The sequence below is a fragment of the Sesamum indicum genome, linkage group LG1 (genome assembly GCF_000512975.1).
Source record: "Sesamum indicum cultivar Zhongzhi No. 13 linkage group LG1, S_indicum_v1.0, whole genome shotgun sequence".
Classification (NCBI taxonomy): Eukaryota; Viridiplantae; Streptophyta; class Magnoliopsida; order Lamiales; family Pedaliaceae; genus Sesamum; species Sesamum indicum.
In genome coordinates this window covers 17948301-17967932 of record NC_026145.1, presented here as the reverse complement: position 1 = coordinate 17967932, position 19632 = coordinate 17948301, and the positions used below count along the sequence as shown (strand labels likewise).

Genomic DNA, 19632 nt, shown 5'->3' with positions numbered 1-19632 from the left:
TAAAAGACTTTCTTCGCATCAATGAATGTGTGGATGACTTCACAATCTGCCACTTCGTGCTCTAAAGAGCCCATCATTCTGTTCTCACTTTCACCCTTAATTTTATAATTAACAAATACATAAATAAACATTTATTTTAATATTAACAATATTATTAAAAAGAATAATTACATCTACACTTATAATTTATAATATATTTATACAAATAACTTATAACTTTTAAAAAATTACGTAAATAATATTTAGCTTTTGAAAAATTATATATATACCTATAAAAAATGTCCACATTATTACATAAATTATTCTTAAGTTTTGGCTGTCAAGAGTGAATTCTGTAATTATGCAAAAAATATGAATAATTTATGTGAATAAATTATAATTAATTTTAATAAAACGTAGAATAATAAGTTTACAGTCGAATTAAATTAATTATATAATAAATAGAATTAATTTAAATATGATCAAACTAATTAAAATTTATAAATATTATTATTTTAATTTTAATATTTTGGGAGAAAGAACAAGTTGAGTTTAGGGGTGTGTTAATTAGGTGGTTGGTTGTAATGTAATGAGGGTGAGATGAAGATGGGAAGTCATGTCAAGGTGACATGGCGCACACTAGATCTACACCACCACCCTTCAACTTCTTGTCCCTCTCAATTGGAATTTGGGAGCTACTAATGCTAACTCAATCTTGGGTCATTTTTTTTTTTATTCACATCAACTGCTATTATCAACTCTCCCCCCTAAATTTTCACCATATCTTATATTATTATACCAAATGTTTGACCATTAAAATTTCAAGAATCGAAGGTATTTTTTTTACTCATTTTTAATTAACTTAAATTTTGGAAAATGAATTTTCAGTGAATTATTTTTTTAAAAAAATAATATTGATTTTCAAATGGAGCACCGAAAATTGGGTAAAATGCATATGGAAACAGAGGTCTCTTTTTCCTCTTCACGTGGCCTACAAAACCGACCATGTCGTACCATATTGCGAGATTCGTCATTCTTGAGGGCTGCCCACATCTTGCATAATTGATGTAAGCTCACGCTACTTTTAAAACTATGCTATATATATATATATATATTTATAGGACTTAAATTTATAATTTTCTAAATGTGATGTCTCAAATCTTACTACTCAAACAATAGTTCATTTGGGAGGAGGGATGAAGAATTAACTGGCAAAGGTTATTTTCAACAGTCAGTTAACAGTAAACAATATGGTGATAGCTAACTGTCCAGATTTTTTTGCAATTTTAAATTTTTTTTTTTAACAAAATCGATTGATTACATCATTCAACATATGACTACATGAATGGATTCTGAAAATGGTTTTGAAAACTCCAGACTTTCAAACAAAGGAAAAAGGCTGTGCTGTAGTTGAGTCAAATCCTACAAGGATAGACAGGAAAAAAGACCAGGTTTTCCAACAAAGGCGCCATCGCTGCTGCGTGATACGACCTTTAGGCGTTGAATGGCCTCCAAACACAAACAATTCCAACAATTTCTATTAATTTGCTGCACAAACAATAATTTGGGACACCAAAAATATTGGCAATGCTGCGATAATTATTGCGAATATTTCTAACACAACTCAATGACTACAAACAAATGAAGGTTCCATGTGTAATAGCACAGCAAATTTGTCCTAACATTCATCAAACCTCACCACCCTCCGTTTAGTTGCACCTTAATTTTTTTGTCTTCACAAGGAAAGAAACAAGGAATATTACGTATGTACATGTACCAGTCATAATCCGCGGCTTTCCAGCAAAGCTTCTTCAACTATGGAGCTGGCCTCTCTAAGACATTATGGGCATCATCAACAAACTGATAGTTACTAAACAACAAGATTGATGACGAGCAAAACTTTTATTAAATTATGTACACATCCACAAAATCTTGAATATACTAATAACACATTACTTTGTAAAACCAAAGTTTGATCGGTCTACCGAGTTTTTTAGCCTTGGATTTGCATAAATTCTACAAAACCAAGAACAAGGGGGAAAAAGGACCATAGATCCCATATCATTGTTTCAGCTGATAACGCATGCATTCGGGTTTTCTTCCACGCTGTGGTGCACATAGTAGTATGTGTTCATCGGAGGATAGTACGGCCTGTACGGCAGCGCTGTGCCAGGAAATGCTGTGCCAAGCACCAGTTCCGGCTCGGGTTTTTTCTCCTCCTCCTTCTTGGGTTCTTCTTTCTTCGGTTCTTCCTTGGCTCCCTCCTCCTTCTTTGGCTCTTCTTTCTTTGGTTCTTCCTTGGCGGCCTCCTCCTTCTTCGGCTCCTCTTTCTTGTCCTCCTCCTTCTTCGCCTCCTCTTTCTTAGGCTCTTCCTTCTTCGGCTCCTCTTTTTTCTCCGGTTCTTTGGCTGGGCCGACGGAGATGATGTCTGCCGGCCAATTCTTTTTGCGCAATTTGCTCACCACAGTCACAGGGTCAACTGTTCCAATCACCGTTAGTTTCTTTCCTTTCAAGTCGATGGAGATTTCGTCAATCCCTACAACAAAAAGGTCATGAAAAGAGAAAGCTTTAACATGACATGACAACAACATTACTTCAAATGTAATTAAAGAAAGCAACAACGCTTCAAGAGTAGTTGAGGAACTTCAAGCACCATTATAAGGAAAAGCCAATGTAAAGAAAGGTCAAAGAGATGATAAGATTGCTGAACTAACTAAGATGCAAAATTATGGTTTTGGCAGAGCAATGATTCTTCAACTCAACTCAACTTAGGAAATATTCTTGTCCAAACGAGATTTAGCCGAATCAAAACCAATCACATAGCAAGTATGATGTGCTTACCATGTAACCAAACCCGGTCCGGGTTAGAATTTCCCCTCAACTTAACCCTCTTTTTCTTTTTTCTGGCTAAATAGATCTATCAGCAGGCAGGTAAAGTTAAAGGGTGCTGCTTCTACATCACTGTCTCAGACCATCCTAGTATTTCAATAAACGCCAATAAACTATGGCATTCAAAGCACTTGTCTCCAGAAATAACCCTTTCATCCTCTTGACTAATTGACGCAAACTTAATCTCCTTTTCTTACTTCAAAATGTATTCAGTTCTTGCATCACCCTAATACAATAATACATGCCATAATGTATATATATTTACATTTTCATTCGAGTTTCTCATGTATAAGCCCATTACCACAAGGCAAAACACTGTATAGGATATAACTTGGAAAAGTAGGAAATCAGATAAATGTGTACAATAGTTAATAGTCAATGCACTAAAACTTAGAAGAAATAATGAAAGTTTACAGCAAGGAATCTCAAGATGAGTGAGTGATAACCAGGAAGGCATATAGGCTCAGACTAATGTAAAAACAGAGGAAAAGACCACCAATAATCAATACTATTCTCTAAGGAAAAAGATGAACTGAAAGTTGTCTGCCTGCAAGAGATCTGATGAAGAAAAATTAAGAGTGGTCTCCTCATACCTGAAAGGGCAGACACAGTCTTCAAAGCCCTCCTCTGCTTCTCTTTGTCACCTTCCAAATCCAACTTCAGCACAAACTTCTGCAGAAAGCAGCCACCAGTGAAGGAAAGATCAAATTGCATGAACGGTTAAACAAAGAGATAATCAGAATCAGACCAAATAAGAATTTAGTCACCAAGAATATTCAGAAAACTAAAGGAAAAAAGTTACAAGATTCCAACAGCCACCTAAGATGGCCGAAAAGCAGAGCTGATTAATTCACGATGACCCACAAAAGACTTTGTCAAAGGAATCAATCAACAGAAGAAATGAAATCCCAGGATGATCTTGGCCTCAAAAGAACAATCTTTTTCCAAAAAAAAAAATCAATTCTTTTCAATTCTACAAGGCAAATACTCATGAAACATGAAATAAACCCCAAAACGGAAATCCCATGGAGAAATCAGAACAAAAAGAGAAGTTGCATGTACAGAAAGGGCAAAATCAAACTCAACCACCATCATGAAAAAAAGAAGCAAAGAAAATGAAAAGAGAATCGAGAATCGAGAATCAAACCTTCATTTTCTACTTGGTTTGTGGGTTGTTGAAGGTATTTGAACTCTGCCTGAGAAATGTAGCTTACGATCAGATAACTAAAAGGAAAAGCAGAGAAAACACTACTATTATTCTACACTTAAAAAGATAAGTGAAATAGACAGAGACAAGAAAGATAGAAGAGATTGAAAAGAGAGTGGGGGAGAAAAGACGGAAGCTGAGAATTATGGGCTATTTGAAAAACAAGACAAGATTATTATACAAATATTAAAAATAATTCTCATTACCAAACAAAGAATTGCAGAATATATGAAAGAGAAAGATGAGTGCTGCCCACCTCCCTTCCCCCTCTCTCTCTCTCTCTACACGTATATGTATGTATGTATGTATATGGAGAGACTGGTGAATGAGAATCAGTGCACGTTTCTCTTCAGTGAATATGACATCAGTGAACAACTATTCAGGGCAGCCAGGAGCTTATATAAAAGCGGGTTTTTTTTTTTTATCTTTTTTCCTTGAGTGTGAAAATGATTTATAACTTACAACTTACAGCTTACTGCTTCTGGCTGCTGCCACGCCCACCGCCAATTTTTTTCAAGCTAAAATGGTCAACGTGTTGAGCTATAATGAGTGACGAGTCAGAGAACGGCATGCATTAATCCTCCAATTTGGCCTCCCTATTCTTAGTTTCCTACTTTTCATGCCTTTTTAATTTATTACACTTTAAACTACTCATTACAGATTCTTTTTTTTTAATTACGGATAAGGTGATTTATTTGCTCCCTTCATAATTATTTTAAAATATAAAATATAGCAAAAAACATTAGTTAAATTTAGGAATAATTATTTTTTCTTATCTAAAATCTGAATCATTTGTATAAATAAATTATAATTTAGGAGTGTAAATGTAAACTCCTATAATTTAAGTTATATCAAGAAATCGTGTTGTGTCGATAATTTCTCCTTTCCTAACAATCACATTACTTCTTATTATACGATTAGGTTTAAATTAATCAATGCTAAACAAATTGAAAAGAGAAAAAAAGGAATAAGGCATGGTGGATTTGTCACTGATATTCATACACCATTCAAGTGAAAAATTAAAATAAATAAGAATATCCATAGAGTGCCTAAAGTAGGCATAAATCACTGGTTGCAATATTTGACTATTAATTAAAAAAAAATTAATGAATGCTGAATTAATGTATCTAACCCAGCCATACCACTTTCTAAACCATACTCGAAATAAATACACAACTTCTCCCCACCCCTTATAATAAAATCAAAATAATATTGTAGATCATATATAAATTAATAATCATTTGATGACATCCAAACAGTATTAATATATTTAATTAATTATGTCATATAGCATAGAACAATAATATTTATGGTGGGACTACCACCTCACAAGCTTATCATAGAGAATTGTGTTTGCGCTATATATACTTTGTCAAAATCGTCGTAGAATACAATTAATAAAATAGAAATAGATTGGAGCATGAGGCAATTTAGTTAAAAAAAAGTGAATGGATGATGGGATAATCATATCCACAATAATGGAGTAGAGAGACGTATCCATTCCGTATTAAGGAAATTGAAATGATTGTGGGAGTGAAGGGTGAGTTTATGTGAAAGCTAAGAAGACAAGGAGAGTGAAATAGGCCTATGCATCTGCTCAATAATGTAACTGCTTCAAAAATAAAAACAAGACAAATACTACTATTACATTTGAGTCGTGTTTGCTTGTATTAATAATGCATTCATTCTCCATTGTTCAAATTAATAATTTATGTATCTTGATTCCATAAAGTTACTTTTTAGTTAATCTCATCTATCTCCATCCACCATTACAATATAAATATATATTTTTTTAATATATGTATATACATTCTTAAATTTTAAAAAATAGAGAAATAGTAGTGTATGTCTTAAATAATAATGTTTTGAAAATTGAAAATAATAATAATAATAATAATAATAATGTTGAAGATTGATGCTCACAATGCACATATTATACAAGTTTTGTAGCGACATAAAAAGAGATGGATCCGGATCCGGATCCGAATCAGAAGAAACCCGCGTGTGAACCATACGCTTCACTCGTCATCCGCTTTCTCCTTTCTCTTCATTTTTGCATTCCCTTTCTAAATTACGCACCACAGAAAACCCTAATCCTAAAATTCCACCTTCTCATCACTTTGATTTCCCCTACATGATCCCCATTCCGGAAACCGTCTTGTAAGCTTCTCCCCAACTTAGGGTTTTGGAAATGGACAAAAACGAAGACGACATGCAACTATCCATCTACAAACCCCTGACTTTCACGGGTGGCTGCTTGGAAATTCGCTTATTCTACGTCCGCATCGTCCCCTGCGCCCTGGACAACCTCCCGGACCACCTCACCCTGCGCCATCTCCGCCGCGAGTTGGGCGTTTTCTTGGAAATCAATGGCGCTCGTATCCCCTCATCCGACGCTGTTTCGATTGCCCTCCGCCGGGATCGCGTTGACAAGGATTCCTCCGAGGTTACATACGTCACCACAGATAGCATTAAAATCTCGGGTCCTGTGGAATTTGAGGTTTGCGAAGAGGGGAAGGATTTGGATTTGATTCTCTGCGGCTCGCTGCAGAGGGCAGATGCTGCGGCTGCATGGAGTAATGGGAGTGCCTTGGAGAATGATTCCAAAACTGGGTGGAGTATGGATTGCTATGTGGCCAACGCCATTGCGACCAATGGTAGGTCCACATTTTTCCAACCCAAGATTGGGATATGTTCGCCCTCGATTGAGGTTTATGTGGCGGGATGTTGCTCTGGAGTGCCAGTGATTTTGACAAAGACGATTTTGGTTAGTCCGAGAAAGAAGATGTCGAGGCAAGGGATGCTTGATGCCATACCCGAGGATGAGGAGATGGGGAAGGAGCAAAGGAGCTTGAGCAATGGATTGCTTCGACAAAGAAAGTTGCCAGTAAGTGGATGTCAATATTAGTTTTTGAGCATTGAATTTTGGTTATTTAGTTTATTATGATATTTTAGATGGTAGACGAAAGACAATTGTCCCATTGCTTACAAATTATATTGGGCCTGTGGACTGTGTATGCAAGTATAAGCTCCATGCTCATTTGAGTCTTAGCAATAGAGTTCTCAATGTTGTGCTGATAGCAACTATGATATCCTTAATGCTGCTGTTCATTTGATGACTAACAAAAGGGGATATTGAAAATTTGAGTTGCTAAAGGGGATTTTGTGTGCTAGGGACTATGCAAAAGACTAGTTTAAATCTTGTACTCTTTATGCAAATTAGTATGGGTTTTAGGTTGAGTGCTGGAGAATGGGAATATGCATGGTAGACCATTCTGAGGCCCCTATAATCTTTTACTATAGCACCAAAGGCCAGGTTCAAATTGGGTACATCTGGTTGTTTAGTAGGTCAGCTAGCTATCGGCATCATAATATACGCAACAACATAGTTGAATGTGGGAGGAAAATGGTAAATCTTATATCAAGTGGCCTATAATTTACCTCCTATCGCATAAATCCAGGTGCTGGTTTCAGGCTATCCAACACTATCAACTATGATGATTTTTGTCATATGATGATGATTATAGTCAGAATGCTGCAGTGAATCATGTTTTTTGTTTGTTGCCTGTAAGTTTTATTTTCATGAAATAATCCTACAATTTTGTCTTGAATTCTAGATTACACCACAGTATAAATTTGTCTTGTAAGGTACTATTTTTTGGGTAAAGTTGATTTACTCATTGAGTTCCACGTACTTTATGATGGAAAAGGCAATTCTATTTCCTTGGAGGTCTGAACTTAAGATATCTCTTCTTCGATTATGCTCCATGTAAGTCCATTCTTGTGTTTGGCTTTGTGCTGCCAATCCTGCAAATGCACTAGGGCCTCATCTTCTGGCAATTTATTTACTTTTGTAGCGAAACCTCTGAAATTCTTTTCTTTCATATCTTTTGGAGTGTTAGTCTCTACTGTAACTTGGATGCCATAGGACAACTTGTGGGTACAAAAGTGCAACCATGTTATGGTAATGGAGATTAAGGGTGTATACGGTGCATTCTAGTCACAACAATGAAAATTATTTTTTTTGGTTGAGGAAAATTGTTGGCAGCAGGATTTTATTGATTTCTTCCGTGGTAAAAGCTTAAAATGGAGCATAAAGTTTGGTGAGATCTTCAATGTTTTCCCTTTGACCAATTTATATGTTATAAAGCATAAAGAATTGAGGTCATCCAAGTATGAGAAAGCATTCATGCACTCTCAATGACATAATGTAGTTTGCTTTTACTTCCTAAGAAGTTAATTTTGTTTAGAAAATTGTGGCACTGGATAAAACTAGTATGTTAGATACATATATTCTAAAATTTTGGACACATATGATGGGCTGTGGGCTGGAAATCCATAGTTATGAATTATGATAACTCCTCTTAGAACTGATCTTCTTGTGTTACTGATGGATACACTTTATTATGCTATTGATGATAATCTGATTCGTGTATCTACCAAGAACAGGGTTATCCATAAATATTTTAGCTGAAGGTTGGCATCCTAATCTCAACTTTCAGAGTTACATGCATGAATTTGGCCTTTTCTGCAGTTCATGGAGGAAGATAGGGACGACTGTGAGTCAGATGGGAAGGTTATACACAACTATTACACAGAAGACATGTACCCAGGTGAAGATGGCCAGCTTTCATGGTTCAATGCTGGTGTACGGGTTGGTGTTGGAATAGGGCTTGGGATGTGCCTTGGTGTTGGGATTGGTGTTGGTCTGCTTATGCGATCATATCAAGCTACAACAAGGAGTTTCAGGAGGAGGTTTTTCTAGTTTTTCCTTCACACTGATGATAACACGCTGATCGATTATAATGGTTGAGATGGAAGTATGCTTCCTTTTGGACAACTAACCTTGAGTTTACCACGATGCAGCTGAGGAAGTAATGAGATCATAATACAACAAATTTTCAGTTGTGTATCATTCAGTACTCAGTAGATTGTGTTCCCGATGACGATTTCCTCTATGCAGTGCAGCGAAATTCTTCCATCTTGTGCCACTGAGGAAACTTTAGTATGGAAATGTTCATATGGGATTCTGGGATCGTATATCATGTCTAGGTGGTCTGTTGATGTAATCTGTATCTAGTGTGTCATTCATTTATATATCGTCTCTAAATAAAGTCTTCAGTTGAGATCAATTCATCGAATGTTTTTTCATTTTTTTTCTTTCATGGCCAATTTTGTTCGTCTTGTAGTGTCCAAATAAGTCAGTAGTCGCGGTGGCTACCAGAAGTTACTACTTTGTACAATTTCTGTATATTCGCCGCAACTGTGTTGTTTGAGATTCAGTGGTTTTGTTTGAAATTAGCATCAGTAGGACTTTGTTGAATGTAAGTTTTATTTGTAAGTATGAGAATAGGTTTTTTGTTTGTATCTATGAGCAACATATTATTCTGGATGTTAATATACGGTTTCTTCTCTATGGTGATATCTTGTTAGTGGCTGTGGACATGGCAAAGAGTAATACTTGTAGGTTTAAAGTACAACCACAGGGAACACACGCATGAATTCTTATGCTTCTTAAAATTGGTTCATTTCACCCACGGAATCAAAACTATTAAACTATGAATTATTTATTCCTAATATATGTTTAAGGGGATTGTCTTTTTCTTTTTCGTCTAAATTTGATAACTCAAATTTATCTTTTATTTCATTTCTTTATTTTTTAATAATCTCATAATTATATTTTTTTTTTACATGTTTGCAGAAACCGTGTCTAATAATAACTAGTTTAATTCAAATTAAAACATTTAAGTATTTTAAAAAAGTAAATAAATACTTTAATTTTTTTAATACATTTAAATATACACATCAGGATGTATGGTAACTGCTATTTTGATTTATTAGAGGAGGAGGGCAACGAAATGAGTTTCAAATAATTCACGGGCATGAGTGTAATTTTCCTCCTGCGCTCGCCATGAATTATTTTCGGCACCAATATATATCTTCATCTTACTCGGTAACAGTTTCTAGTTCTCTTACCCGTACCAAAATACATACATACGGAATCGATCTACAGTAGAGTCGGACTTGAATTAATTCCCCCAGGTGATTCCATCTGTCTATTTTCTCTCTTCCGTTTTCCGGTTATTTGTCATTTTTTAGCTGTTTGAAATCCTAATCCCTCTGCCGCATCGCTTCTGATTGATTGTAATTGTTCTTTAATTTGTTTTTGCATGTTTGCATGCTTGTGCGATGCGAAGTCGCACGAACAGTATTTCTGTGACTTTTATTGAGATCTCTCAGGATCTAGGTTATCAGAGATTTACTGAAATGAATGGGGAAAAAAAATTGCGAGAATTGTGGATTAATCTATCCGATTCACGTGTTGTAATTGTGTTGTTGATGCTTCAGATTCCGCGTTTTGGATTTCCGTATTTGATTTTTCCGTGATTGAACTTCTGATAGTTTGAAATGTGCCTCGGATTTTCATTTAGTTAATCATAATGCATGAATTATGCTGCTTTCCAGCTCAATAGGACGGTTCTCTGTTACAAAACTATCATGGATTTGTTATTTAGTGATCTGGAGTTGAAATTATGGCCTCTTTTCTTTGTAATGTTCTGTTCTAGAGTACAGAAATTGCAGATCTGAGATTTAAAAGTTTCTCAATGTTTTGAGTATAATGACTTAGAAAACTCACCTCTATTCAAGATCACGAGAGAAAGCTGAAAAATTCCAATGATCAGCTATGGAATAAAGATACTATGCTAATTTGTGAAGGAGATTAGTTGAACAACAACCATAGGATGTTTCATATCAGTTATCATAGAGCGTTTTAGTCATTCACCCTTTAAAAATATGATGAAACCTATTAGTTATCTATGAAGCAGTGCAGGATTGTTCCCATACATTTTGAGAAATATACAACTTGACTATAGGTCTAGAATATTTAGCTTTGCTTGTCCAATCTTTTGGTCAATCTATGATTTGGAAGCTCATCTTACTTTTCAGATCCATTTACTTCATAGGTGTGTGTTTATGGAAAGCCAAAATCTACACTTGCTGTACATGTTATATTATTTTGACATGTTTTGTCTTTGTCTAGCAGAGATGTTCAAAAATTGAAAATGCTTGTTGTCTTTTTCCTATTTATGGATTCTTCTCCAAATAGTTTCTTATGAGACTATTGATGAAAGGGATTGCGTTCTGCAGGTGTGTTTTGTATACTGGTAGTTGGGGGAAGATGTCAGGCACTGAGGAAGTTAAAGAGCAAACAGAAGTTGTTATGGAGGATGCTGAAAAATCCATGCCATCAACACAACAGGAAGTTGGTTCAGATCATATTCTTTATTGGATATTTTTGAATTGTATTTGTGTCACTCTTCATCGGACTATGTTTTGCTTGCAGGAGGCAGTTATAAAGAAGAAATATGGTGGAATATTGCCTAAGAAACCACCTCTGATTTCTAAGGTACTTTCACAATAAGCATCTTGCATACTTCTTGTGGAAAATCTTGACTATATTTTTCTCAGAGCTGAACATTTAATGTCAGGATCATGAGCGTGCCTATTTTGACTCTGCTGATTGGGCTCTGGGAAAGGTACTCATTTTTTGTGTTTGGACCATCTTTTTGCAAGCATGAAGATGGTAATACTGGGATGCCTTTGGCATGTAACTGGAGTTAATATTGATCCATGTTTTCTGGCCACAGCAAGGTGTAGAGAAGCCCAAAGGACCACTTGAGGCTCTCCGGCCAAAGCTACAGGTATTTAGTTATTATTTTATAACAGGATCTAATGGCAAAGAGAAGGCCAATATAGATGCAAGGATACTGCTGACTTCTGTGTGTTATTGACGATAAGTAATACTACTATGAACAGAATGCAACATCCTGTTTTTTGCGTTCTTGTTTTGACATAACAGACACAGAATCTAATAAAGGGAAACAAAATTGCTGCTAACTTGGACAGAATATTAACATTCTAATATTCTGCAGTCAATCTCTACTTTCGTTGGAAAACCCCTAAATGTGTAAAAGACTATATGTGGTCATGGAGTTATACACGTGATTGTGGAACATCTCAGGTGCTCTTCTTTTTGGTTCATCTGCTGATTTTTCTTGCATGTTGGACCTGGGAATGAAAACTGGTCTGTACTGGATTAACTTTTTTCAGTTTTACCTCACTATCTGGGAAGTCCTCCACATTCTTGTCAATATGTTTTTTCTATACTTGCCATATTCCGTGTATCTCAAATTTATCTTTTTTGCCACGTCCCAAAATGAGGCTTCATTTCCTAAAACAAGATTTGTTTTCTAAATATTTGTGAACTTTTGCGAAACTAGAAGTTCTATTTCCCAACTTCCTGGGTCTGTTATATATGGATGAGACGATGATAACATTATTTTCAATCGAAACTGTTTAAGGATATAATTAATTGCATATGGATATGGATGCAAACCTTGTTTACAATTCCAACAATTGAAGATTTCCGTGGGTTTAATCCATGGTTTGCTATTTTCTTTTATTCTGTTTCAATCTTTCTTTCTCAATGAAACGGTAGCTAGCTGATCCAGTTCTGTTCTATAGCACTATATGTCCAGGAGTTTCTGGAGGTTTGGATCTATTGGAGATTATGTTTGCGTTAATGATGCAATACACAGATTTCAGTCTCTACTTAACAGCATTGACGTTGAATAAATGAACCATTTTATGTCCAGCCTCACTGCTTCTATGGTATTCTGAGTTCTGAAAATTGGTTTGCTCAATGGTGCATATGCTTTAATGTTAATTTATTTTCCCTGTTAGCACCTAGGCAGATGCATTTATTTCTTCTTTTGCCTCTCTGATGACACTCTTTGTCTTGTTTTACATGTGATGTTTTAGCCAACCCAGCAACAAACACGGTACCGTAAATCTCCTTATGCTCCATCAGATGGTGAAGGTATGCATCATTTATTGAAGTTTGACTAAGGATCATAGTTTGTATATTACTTTGTCTATGATTACATCAGTTTCTAGTTTTGTTTCTATACTTTTTCTTTTTTGCTAGAGGTTTGTTTTAAAGAATTGTAATGGGCTTGAAAGTTTTGCTGCATAACCCATATTCTTTTTACTACCGGATAACTTGCTCTTCTGGAATTAGCTTGGGGCAATTATGCAGGCGAAAGATAGCTAACCCGTATCTTTTTTTGTTGTGAAGATGGAAATACTCCCCCACCAGAAGAAGCGACTACCAACGAATGAGAAACATGTATTCATCGTTTTATTAATGGAAGCGTCTGATGCTACCTGCACTATAATTGTTGTCGAGTAAATTCTGCTAAAATAAAAATATCGAGAAAAGTTATTTAGTGCTGCGTAGAGAAGAATGAATCTGTATGTTTGTACTTGCTACTGTATTTCCCCTGATTGAGAGGTTTTCACGAGCTTATTTCTGCTGTAAACTATTTTCTGGTGTCCAGTCGACTATGAGTTAAGAATAGAGGTTTTCCAGACGGAAATTGGAAATCCAAATTACATCATTTATCCTGTGTGTTTTAACTATGACGCATCTGGGCTACTCGAGCCTCGTGTTTCAAATGAGAGTCGTGAACACAAGTCTGGATGATCTGAGAATGTTTACTCGTTTGTTGTTGTTTGTTCACTCCTAGTTCTGGTTTAGCTAGTTTTTCCCAGCAATATGGCCTCTGGGAAAAACTCGTGTTGCATACAATCTTTTTTGCGCGCCCATGCGTGGAGGGCGTGTGCCGAGTGAATTTGCTTAATTTGTGTGATTATGCTTTCATAAAAATAAACTTATAACTACATTCAGTAAGGAATTTGAACTAAATTTGTTGTGTGCTTATTGTCCCTTTTCACTTAGCGTACATTGCCCACGAAGCGTTGATGTGGTGTTCAGATTGTTTTTTCACATCTAAATCAACGAATACGAACAATAGTATATGATGTTTGGTGCTTTAAGGTAGTCAATGTTTCCAAACTCATTTCTTAGCTTAGGCCAAGACGAGTCATTCCAAACCAAAAAATGGAACTATAAATGAAGTTTCACAAAGATTAGGGACTCAACTGCAAATCAACAAACACCTCAAGGGCATTCATTGGTCAGTCACACACCGTAAAAGAGGAAAACCCACGCTCTGGAGATGAAATCCTCCTCCTTTTATACAGTGCGCATATATGAAGCAAGCACAAAGGAATCACAGTTGATGGCGTGAGTGTGCGAAAAACCTGTACAGATTTGTTGCAGTGAGTGTGAGATCTCCTGCACAATGGCTCACCGTAACAAGGCTGCCCCTCAATCTCACCCCCTACCTCTAGTCGTAACACTCAACTGCATCGAAGACACAGTTCTGGAACAGGAATGTCTATCCGGCGTGGCGCAGGTCGAGCACGTGCCTCTCAGCCAGCTCGCAGACTCGCGGATCGAGTCGGCGGCAGCTGTTCTCCTCCACTCCTTTTCTTTCCTGCCACGCGCTGCTCAGCGCCGGCTCCGTCCATGGCAGCTGATCCTCTGCCTCGGTTCATCCGACCGCGCCGTCGACTCGGCTTTAGCCGCAGACCTCGGGTTGAATCGGATGGTCCACGTAGACGTGAGCAGAGCAGAGGAGGTGGCGGATACCGTTATGGCGCTTATTTTGGGGCTGCTTAGGCGTACGCATCTGCTGTCGAGACACGCGCTCTCGGCTGCCGGATGGCTTGGCTCGGTGCAGCCGCTGTGCCGTGGAATGCGCCGCTGCCGTGGATTGGTGTTGGGTATTGTTGGTAGATCTGCCTCTGCAACATCTTTGGCTAGCAGGAGTTTGGCGTTTAAGATGAGTGTTCTGTATTTTGATGTGCAAGAGGTATGTTTTAAGTAGAGTTCAAGAAAACAAATACGTTGTTTATAGAAGTTTGTCTATTTATTTATCTTTTCCTGCTCATATTTTACCCACATTAGTGAGAATTGTTCCTGCTATGATCTAATGATGACGAGGTTTCTATTTATGTTTTAATGCGCGAGCTATTGGCTTATAAAGTTGTAAACACTATAATTGTGTTGTCGTTAGTTTATAATGTTCTAATTGTGGTTTATTTTACTGTTCTGCTATAATGTTATGAGTTTCTTGTTATTTTGATCTGTCTCTAATAATTTTACATGATTCTTCGGTTACAATGCATATCAATTGTGTTGTAGCTTACAGAATTTATGTGTTTATGCTGACATATGTGTTTTACATTTCAAGTTTCTGGTAATTATGCTTATGATTCAATAAAAGTGAATATGCTGTGTAACTTTAATCAGTTTTCATTGCTTCGCTGATATTGATTTACCTAGTGTTATAGATATTTTGGTGTATCACTGTCTTTTCTCGTTTAGGGGTGAGTTAGCATAAATGTTTCAATATGCTAGTAATATTGATCTTGTCAAAGCTCCAAAACATTCTACTATTTCTTTCTGGGTAATTGATAAATAGATGTGATTTTGGCTTCATTATTGATTGGGGAAATTGAAATTCTTTTGATGTTTGGAACCTAATTAGTAATATTTCCTTTTTGATGAATTGTTTTGTTATTTAAGTTTGATCATGCATGCAGGGAAATGGTAAAGTAAGTAGATCTGCCATGACATTCCCAGCTTCAGCCAGAAGAATGGATACCCTTAATGACTTGCTTGCTGCAAGTGACGTTATATCGCTGCACTGTGCACTGACTAATGAAACAATTCAAATTATCAGTGCAGATTGTTTGCAGCACATAAAGCCTGGTAAATTATTTAATAATGGTTCATGACATATTTTGATGCTTGACTCTTTCACCAGCATCATCATGAGGGTAATACTACGATGCAGGGGCGTTTCTTGTGAACACTGGTAGCAGTCAGCTATTGGATGATTGTGCTGTAAAACAACTTTTGATTGATGGTACTCTTGCCGGCTGTGCCCTGGATGGTGCAGAAGGCCCCCAGTGGATGGAAGCATGGGTATGATGAATAGTCTTTTAGGGTATGCATTATGGAAATGTAGTTCGTTTGTTGCATTTTGTGATAACTATCTGTAATGAAACTGCAGTTAATACATTGTTTCCCTACCTGTTGTGCTGGTTCCATGAACTTGGAGTGAAATGGTATCAGTAAAAAAATACAAGGATACAGCTATAATGTATGCTTTATCATCTTTCTGGGAAAGAAAAAAACTAGGCTGCCTGAGGCCACTAGAAATCACCAGAGTAGTTCAGTATCAAGGCCTAGTGTAATCTCTGTGCCACATTGTGTTGGTTGCTGATCAATTGAAGGAAAATAAGGCTTGTGTTCCATTTTTACAGAAATTAGCAATATGATTTAGTTAGCTTAGTTGCTTTATTTAGGGGTTATGTTTAAATATGACTTGTCTAAAGTGGGCCTATGTGGAACTAGTCATTGGACGCAAAGTTTGTGGAGCTTTTTGCTTTAAACATTCTGTCAAAGTGAGAGAGCATTGTGATAGATGATAATTCACGGATTTTATCTTGTATATTGATTGTGTTTGAAGTAAGATATTGGTTGCAGATTAGTGAGACAGAGCTATGTGGATGGTATCATTTGTGCATCCTGGAATTGGTTCTGCTTTTCTTTAATTTGTCATTGCTACACAAATGTAGCAATGACTGAATCTGAGAGGCATCTTACTGGAATTGTACATACCAGTTTCTTGTTTTCTTGACATAAAACGTGCTTATTCCAGTTTAAAAGCTTCGAGGAGCAAACTATGGACAATGATGATATTCAAATACATAAAGTAGATATTACTTCAAGCTCAATACGTTTTCTGCTCATTTTTGCACATGCCTGTATGTGGTACGTGCTATCATGATTTGTGGAAATACTCAAGCAGATGCACGTTTCTGTTCGAGATTCACTTAAATGGGTTCCATAGACAATTTGATGCTATACTACAAGAGAATATATATGAAAATTGACATTCCTAAGGACCATATTTTTTATTTTCTTTTCTGAAATTTTCATTCCTGAACTGATTTCAGGTTAGGGAGATGCCAAATGTTCTGATACTTCCTCGGAGTGCAGACTATAGTGAAGAAGTTTGGATGGAGATAAGGGAAAAGGCAATTTCCATACTACAGCGATTCTTCATTGATAATCTCATCCCAGAAAATACTGTGTCTGACGAGGAGGAAGAGGACAGTGTGGTGGGATATGAAAATGAATCGTGTAACAAATTAGGTAATGAAACTTCATTCCAAGGCTCTGTTAGTGATAGAGCGAATGAGAATATTCAGTTACTGGCTGAAAGCTCCCAGAAAAAGGTGTTGAACCAGTCGGAAGATGCTTCATCTCATAATCAAGGCTCTGTTTTATCTCAAAATGCTTTGAGTAGATCTGAAATAAAGCGAAGCAGATCAAGTAAGAAGGCAAAAAAGAGGCATGGTCGCCAAAAATCTCAGCATAAAGCAGATGAGACTTTGACTTTTGGAAAAGAGAGCACTACATACAGAGAAGATGATGCTAGCTTGAGTGGCACAGATCCAGCTTTGAGTTCTAGTTCACGTTGTGCTTCTCCTGAAGATTCAAGGAACAGAAAGACACCACTTGACTCTAAAGTAGAATTACCTCCGGACCTGCTCTCAGTAGAACTTGGTAAAAAATCAGGCGAACTGCTGAAAGATGGTTATATAATAACCCTACATGCAAGAAGTCGTCCTGCACTTCATGTCTCTAGGCAAAGAGTTCAAGGGGGTGGTTGGTTCCTCGACACATTGCCTAATGTAACAAAAAGAGATCCTGCAGCACAGTTCCTGGTTGTATTTAGAAGCAAGGTATGTAGATGAGAATTGTTGATTTGCTTTGAACACGTTTCTTCTATTCTGATTGGCCTGCCCATGTGCCTTTAACATACTAAAACTTTGGGAGAAACTAGAGCAAGCCAAGGATGATAATTGTTGAGAGGGGAAACCAAGGAAGCTAATTGTTCCAACTGTTTCTTTGGTTTCTCTAATTGCAGGATACAATTGGTCTTAGATCATTTACTGCTGAGGGAAAATTGTTACAGGTATTGCTTGGATTGCATTATATTTGTTTCTTTTGGATATTTTATATAGCAAATGACAGTCTTATTTCTTGAAATATGTCTTCTAAGCTTGCACTTTCACATTGCAGATAAATAGGAGGATGGAATTTGTATTCGCTAGCCATAGCTTTGATGTCTGGGAGAGCTGGACAACTGAAGGTTCTCTGGAAGAGTGCAGGCTGGTGAATTGCAGAAATCCTCTGGTTAGTTGATATTAACTCCACAGAATATTATGGATTCATCAATTGTGGTTCAAAATCCATCTAAAAGTGAAGCCATAATTGCAAAAAGTACACCTATCACGTTAGGTACATAAAGTGCTTAATGACACATTTGCAGTTTTAAATGTCTTAGAGGTAGATCTTAATCCTAGAAGTGGACAATGTCCATGAATGAGGGAATTCATGGCCTGATTTTGAGCAAGTAAGGACTGAAAACACACACAACTAGTTACATCCAGCTTATCACGTGCTCCACCACCCTTCTTGTGTTGCTGGAGCATTGTTCTCTTTGTTTTCTGGAGCGCCACAATCAAAGTGGAGGATATATTTCTGTTCTTGGCATCTTGCATACTTGTTGGGTGGAGGTGGAGAGAGCTTAGTTTGGTTCTTTTAATCAAAATACAGAAATGCGACATTGCAACATTCCTCTCCACTCTAAGTCCTAATACATACACATACACATACACATTATCCTCCCTGTCTCGGTGCTAAAATATGCTCTGATCATCACGATTTGCAGGCGGTGTTGGATGTACGCATTGAAATTGTTGCGGCTGTAGGTGAAGATGGTGTTACTCGCTGGCTTGATTAGGTACTGTAAACTTGACTTAATACAGTTCTGACACATGCATGACAAATTTGTCGAGGCTGAGGTGTGATGTATGCGAAGAGCTCATAATTTAGGAAGAAATCCATTTTCACACTGGATTCAGGGATGTATTTTTTCGTATTCCAGACTGCGTTCTAGCTGCATGATTGATGCATATCGTTAATGGAAAATTCAGGTCGTTTCCATGCTCCCCCCAACCCCTCATCTCATAGTCATGTGTCTCCCCCATATCTCTTGCAGTGGAAGCAAAGGAACGGTGGTAATAATTGGTGAGATGTGATACATTCTTGACTTGGGATCTGGGGTACCACTTCAAAGACACTATTCTCTGGTTGGGATGCCATACTGCAAGAAACTTGTCTCATTTCACAGGAAAGAGGCAAGATTCCTCAATATTGTCAGTTACACTTGATTTTCAGCGGACAATTAATATCATTTTGGTTATGGTTCTTGTCTTGTCTCCAGTCACACACACAAAGAAAAGAAATTGCAACCTCAAAAAGGGCACTACTAATAGTAGTAACACAATCCAACTATTTTAAAGTTTGATCTTATAAACATCAATAATAGAATACAAAAGAAAACAGCAAAGTTGGCCAAAGCAAAGACCTTCCTACTTTCCCTATATTTGCCCCAACCAATTTTATTTTTCTTTTCTTTATCAACATAGATTATTTGTTATTGCCGAAACTCACAAAGTTAACATAATAGGGTCAATTATAGTTAATTTTCTTGATGTTTTGTATA

General features: G+C 36.8%; 3 protein-coding genes across 7 annotated transcripts; 2 read left to right on the top strand and 1 right to left on the bottom strand.

Annotated features, from left to right (window-relative positions):
* On the bottom strand, positions 1863-4437 carry LOC105173006 (heavy metal-associated isoprenylated plant protein 39-like). 2 transcript variants are annotated; one of them, XM_011094652.2, is made up of 4 exons: positions 4282-4437; positions 4016-4064; positions 3462-3540; positions 1863-2515 (listed from the first exon to the last, which is right to left on the bottom strand). In XM_011094652.2, the coding sequence occupies exons 2-4, from the start codon at positions 4019-4021 to the stop codon at positions 2049-2051; spliced, it is 552 nt and encodes a 183-aa protein (XP_011092954.1). In that variant the 5' UTR covers positions 4022-4064; positions 4282-4437; the 3' UTR covers positions 1863-2048. The 2 variants fall into 2 exon arrangements, with proteins under 2 accessions (XP_011092954.1, XP_011092947.1); XM_011094645.2 differs by lacking the exon at positions 4282-4437 and having other exon boundaries at positions 4016-4223.
* Positions 6074-19329, top strand: LOC105172987 (C-terminal binding protein AN-like). Of its 3 annotated transcripts, XM_011094634.2 has the most exons (9): positions 6074-6962; positions 8610-8830; positions 14262-14856; positions 15590-15758; positions 15844-15974; positions 17012-17803; positions 17989-18036; positions 18144-18257; positions 18796-19055. In XM_011094634.2, exons 1-9 carry the CDS (start codon positions 6267-6269, stop codon positions 18865-18867), a joined length of 2838 nt encoding a protein of 945 aa, XP_011092936.1. In that variant the 5' UTR covers positions 6074-6266; the 3' UTR covers positions 18868-19055. The 3 variants fall into 3 exon arrangements, with proteins under 3 accessions (XP_011092936.1, XP_011092921.1, XP_011092929.1); XM_011094619.2 differs by lacking the exons at positions 6074-6962; positions 8610-8830 and adding an exon at positions 19126-19329 and having other exon boundaries at positions 14081-14856; positions 18796-18867; XM_011094627.2 differs by lacking the exons at positions 6074-6962; positions 8610-8830 and adding an exon at positions 19061-19329 and having other exon boundaries at positions 14081-14856; positions 18796-18867.
* Positions 9962-13540, top strand: LOC105172976. Of its 2 annotated transcripts, none has more exons than XM_011094606.2 (7): positions 9962-10117; positions 11225-11339; positions 11421-11483; positions 11566-11613; positions 11725-11778; positions 12899-12956; positions 13215-13540. In XM_011094606.2, exons 2-7 carry the CDS (start codon positions 11256-11258, stop codon positions 13256-13258), a joined length of 351 nt encoding a protein of 116 aa, XP_011092908.1. In that variant the 5' UTR covers positions 9962-10117; positions 11225-11255; the 3' UTR covers positions 13259-13540. The 2 variants fall into 2 exon arrangements, with proteins under 2 accessions (XP_011092908.1, XP_011092913.1); XM_011094611.2 differs by lacking the exon at positions 9962-10117 and adding an exon at positions 10134-10219.

Excerpts from the sequence above, each read along its gene's own strand:
- LOC105173006 (XM_011094652.2), bottom strand. Across the intron at positions 2,516-3,461 it reads GACTGTGTCTGCCCTTTCAG|GGATTGACGAAATCTCCATC; the intron begins GTATGAGGAGAC and ends TTTTTGTTGTAG.
- LOC105172987 (XM_011094634.2), top strand. The coding sequence starts at position 6,267 with ATGGACAAAAACGAAGACGACATGCAACTATCCATCTACAAACCCCTG. Across the intron at positions 8,831-14,261 it reads ACAAGGAGTTTCAGGAGGAG|TGAGTGTGAGATCTCCTGCA; the intron begins GTTTTTCTAGTT and ends GATTTGTTGCAG. Across the intron at positions 18,037-18,143 it reads CTGAGGGAAAATTGTTACAG|ATAAATAGGAGGATGGAATT; the intron begins GTATTGCTTGGA and ends TTCACATTGCAG.
- LOC105172976 (XM_011094606.2), top strand. The coding sequence starts at position 11,256 with ATGTCAGGCACTGAGGAAGTTAAAGAGCAAACAGAAGTTGTTATGGAG. Across the intron at positions 11,484-11,565 it reads AACCACCTCTGATTTCTAAG|GATCATGAGCGTGCCTATTT; the intron begins GTACTTTCACAA and ends ATTTAATGTCAG. Across the intron at positions 11,779-12,898 it reads CTCTCCGGCCAAAGCTACAG|CCAACCCAGCAACAAACACG; the intron begins GTATTTAGTTAT and ends GTGATGTTTTAG.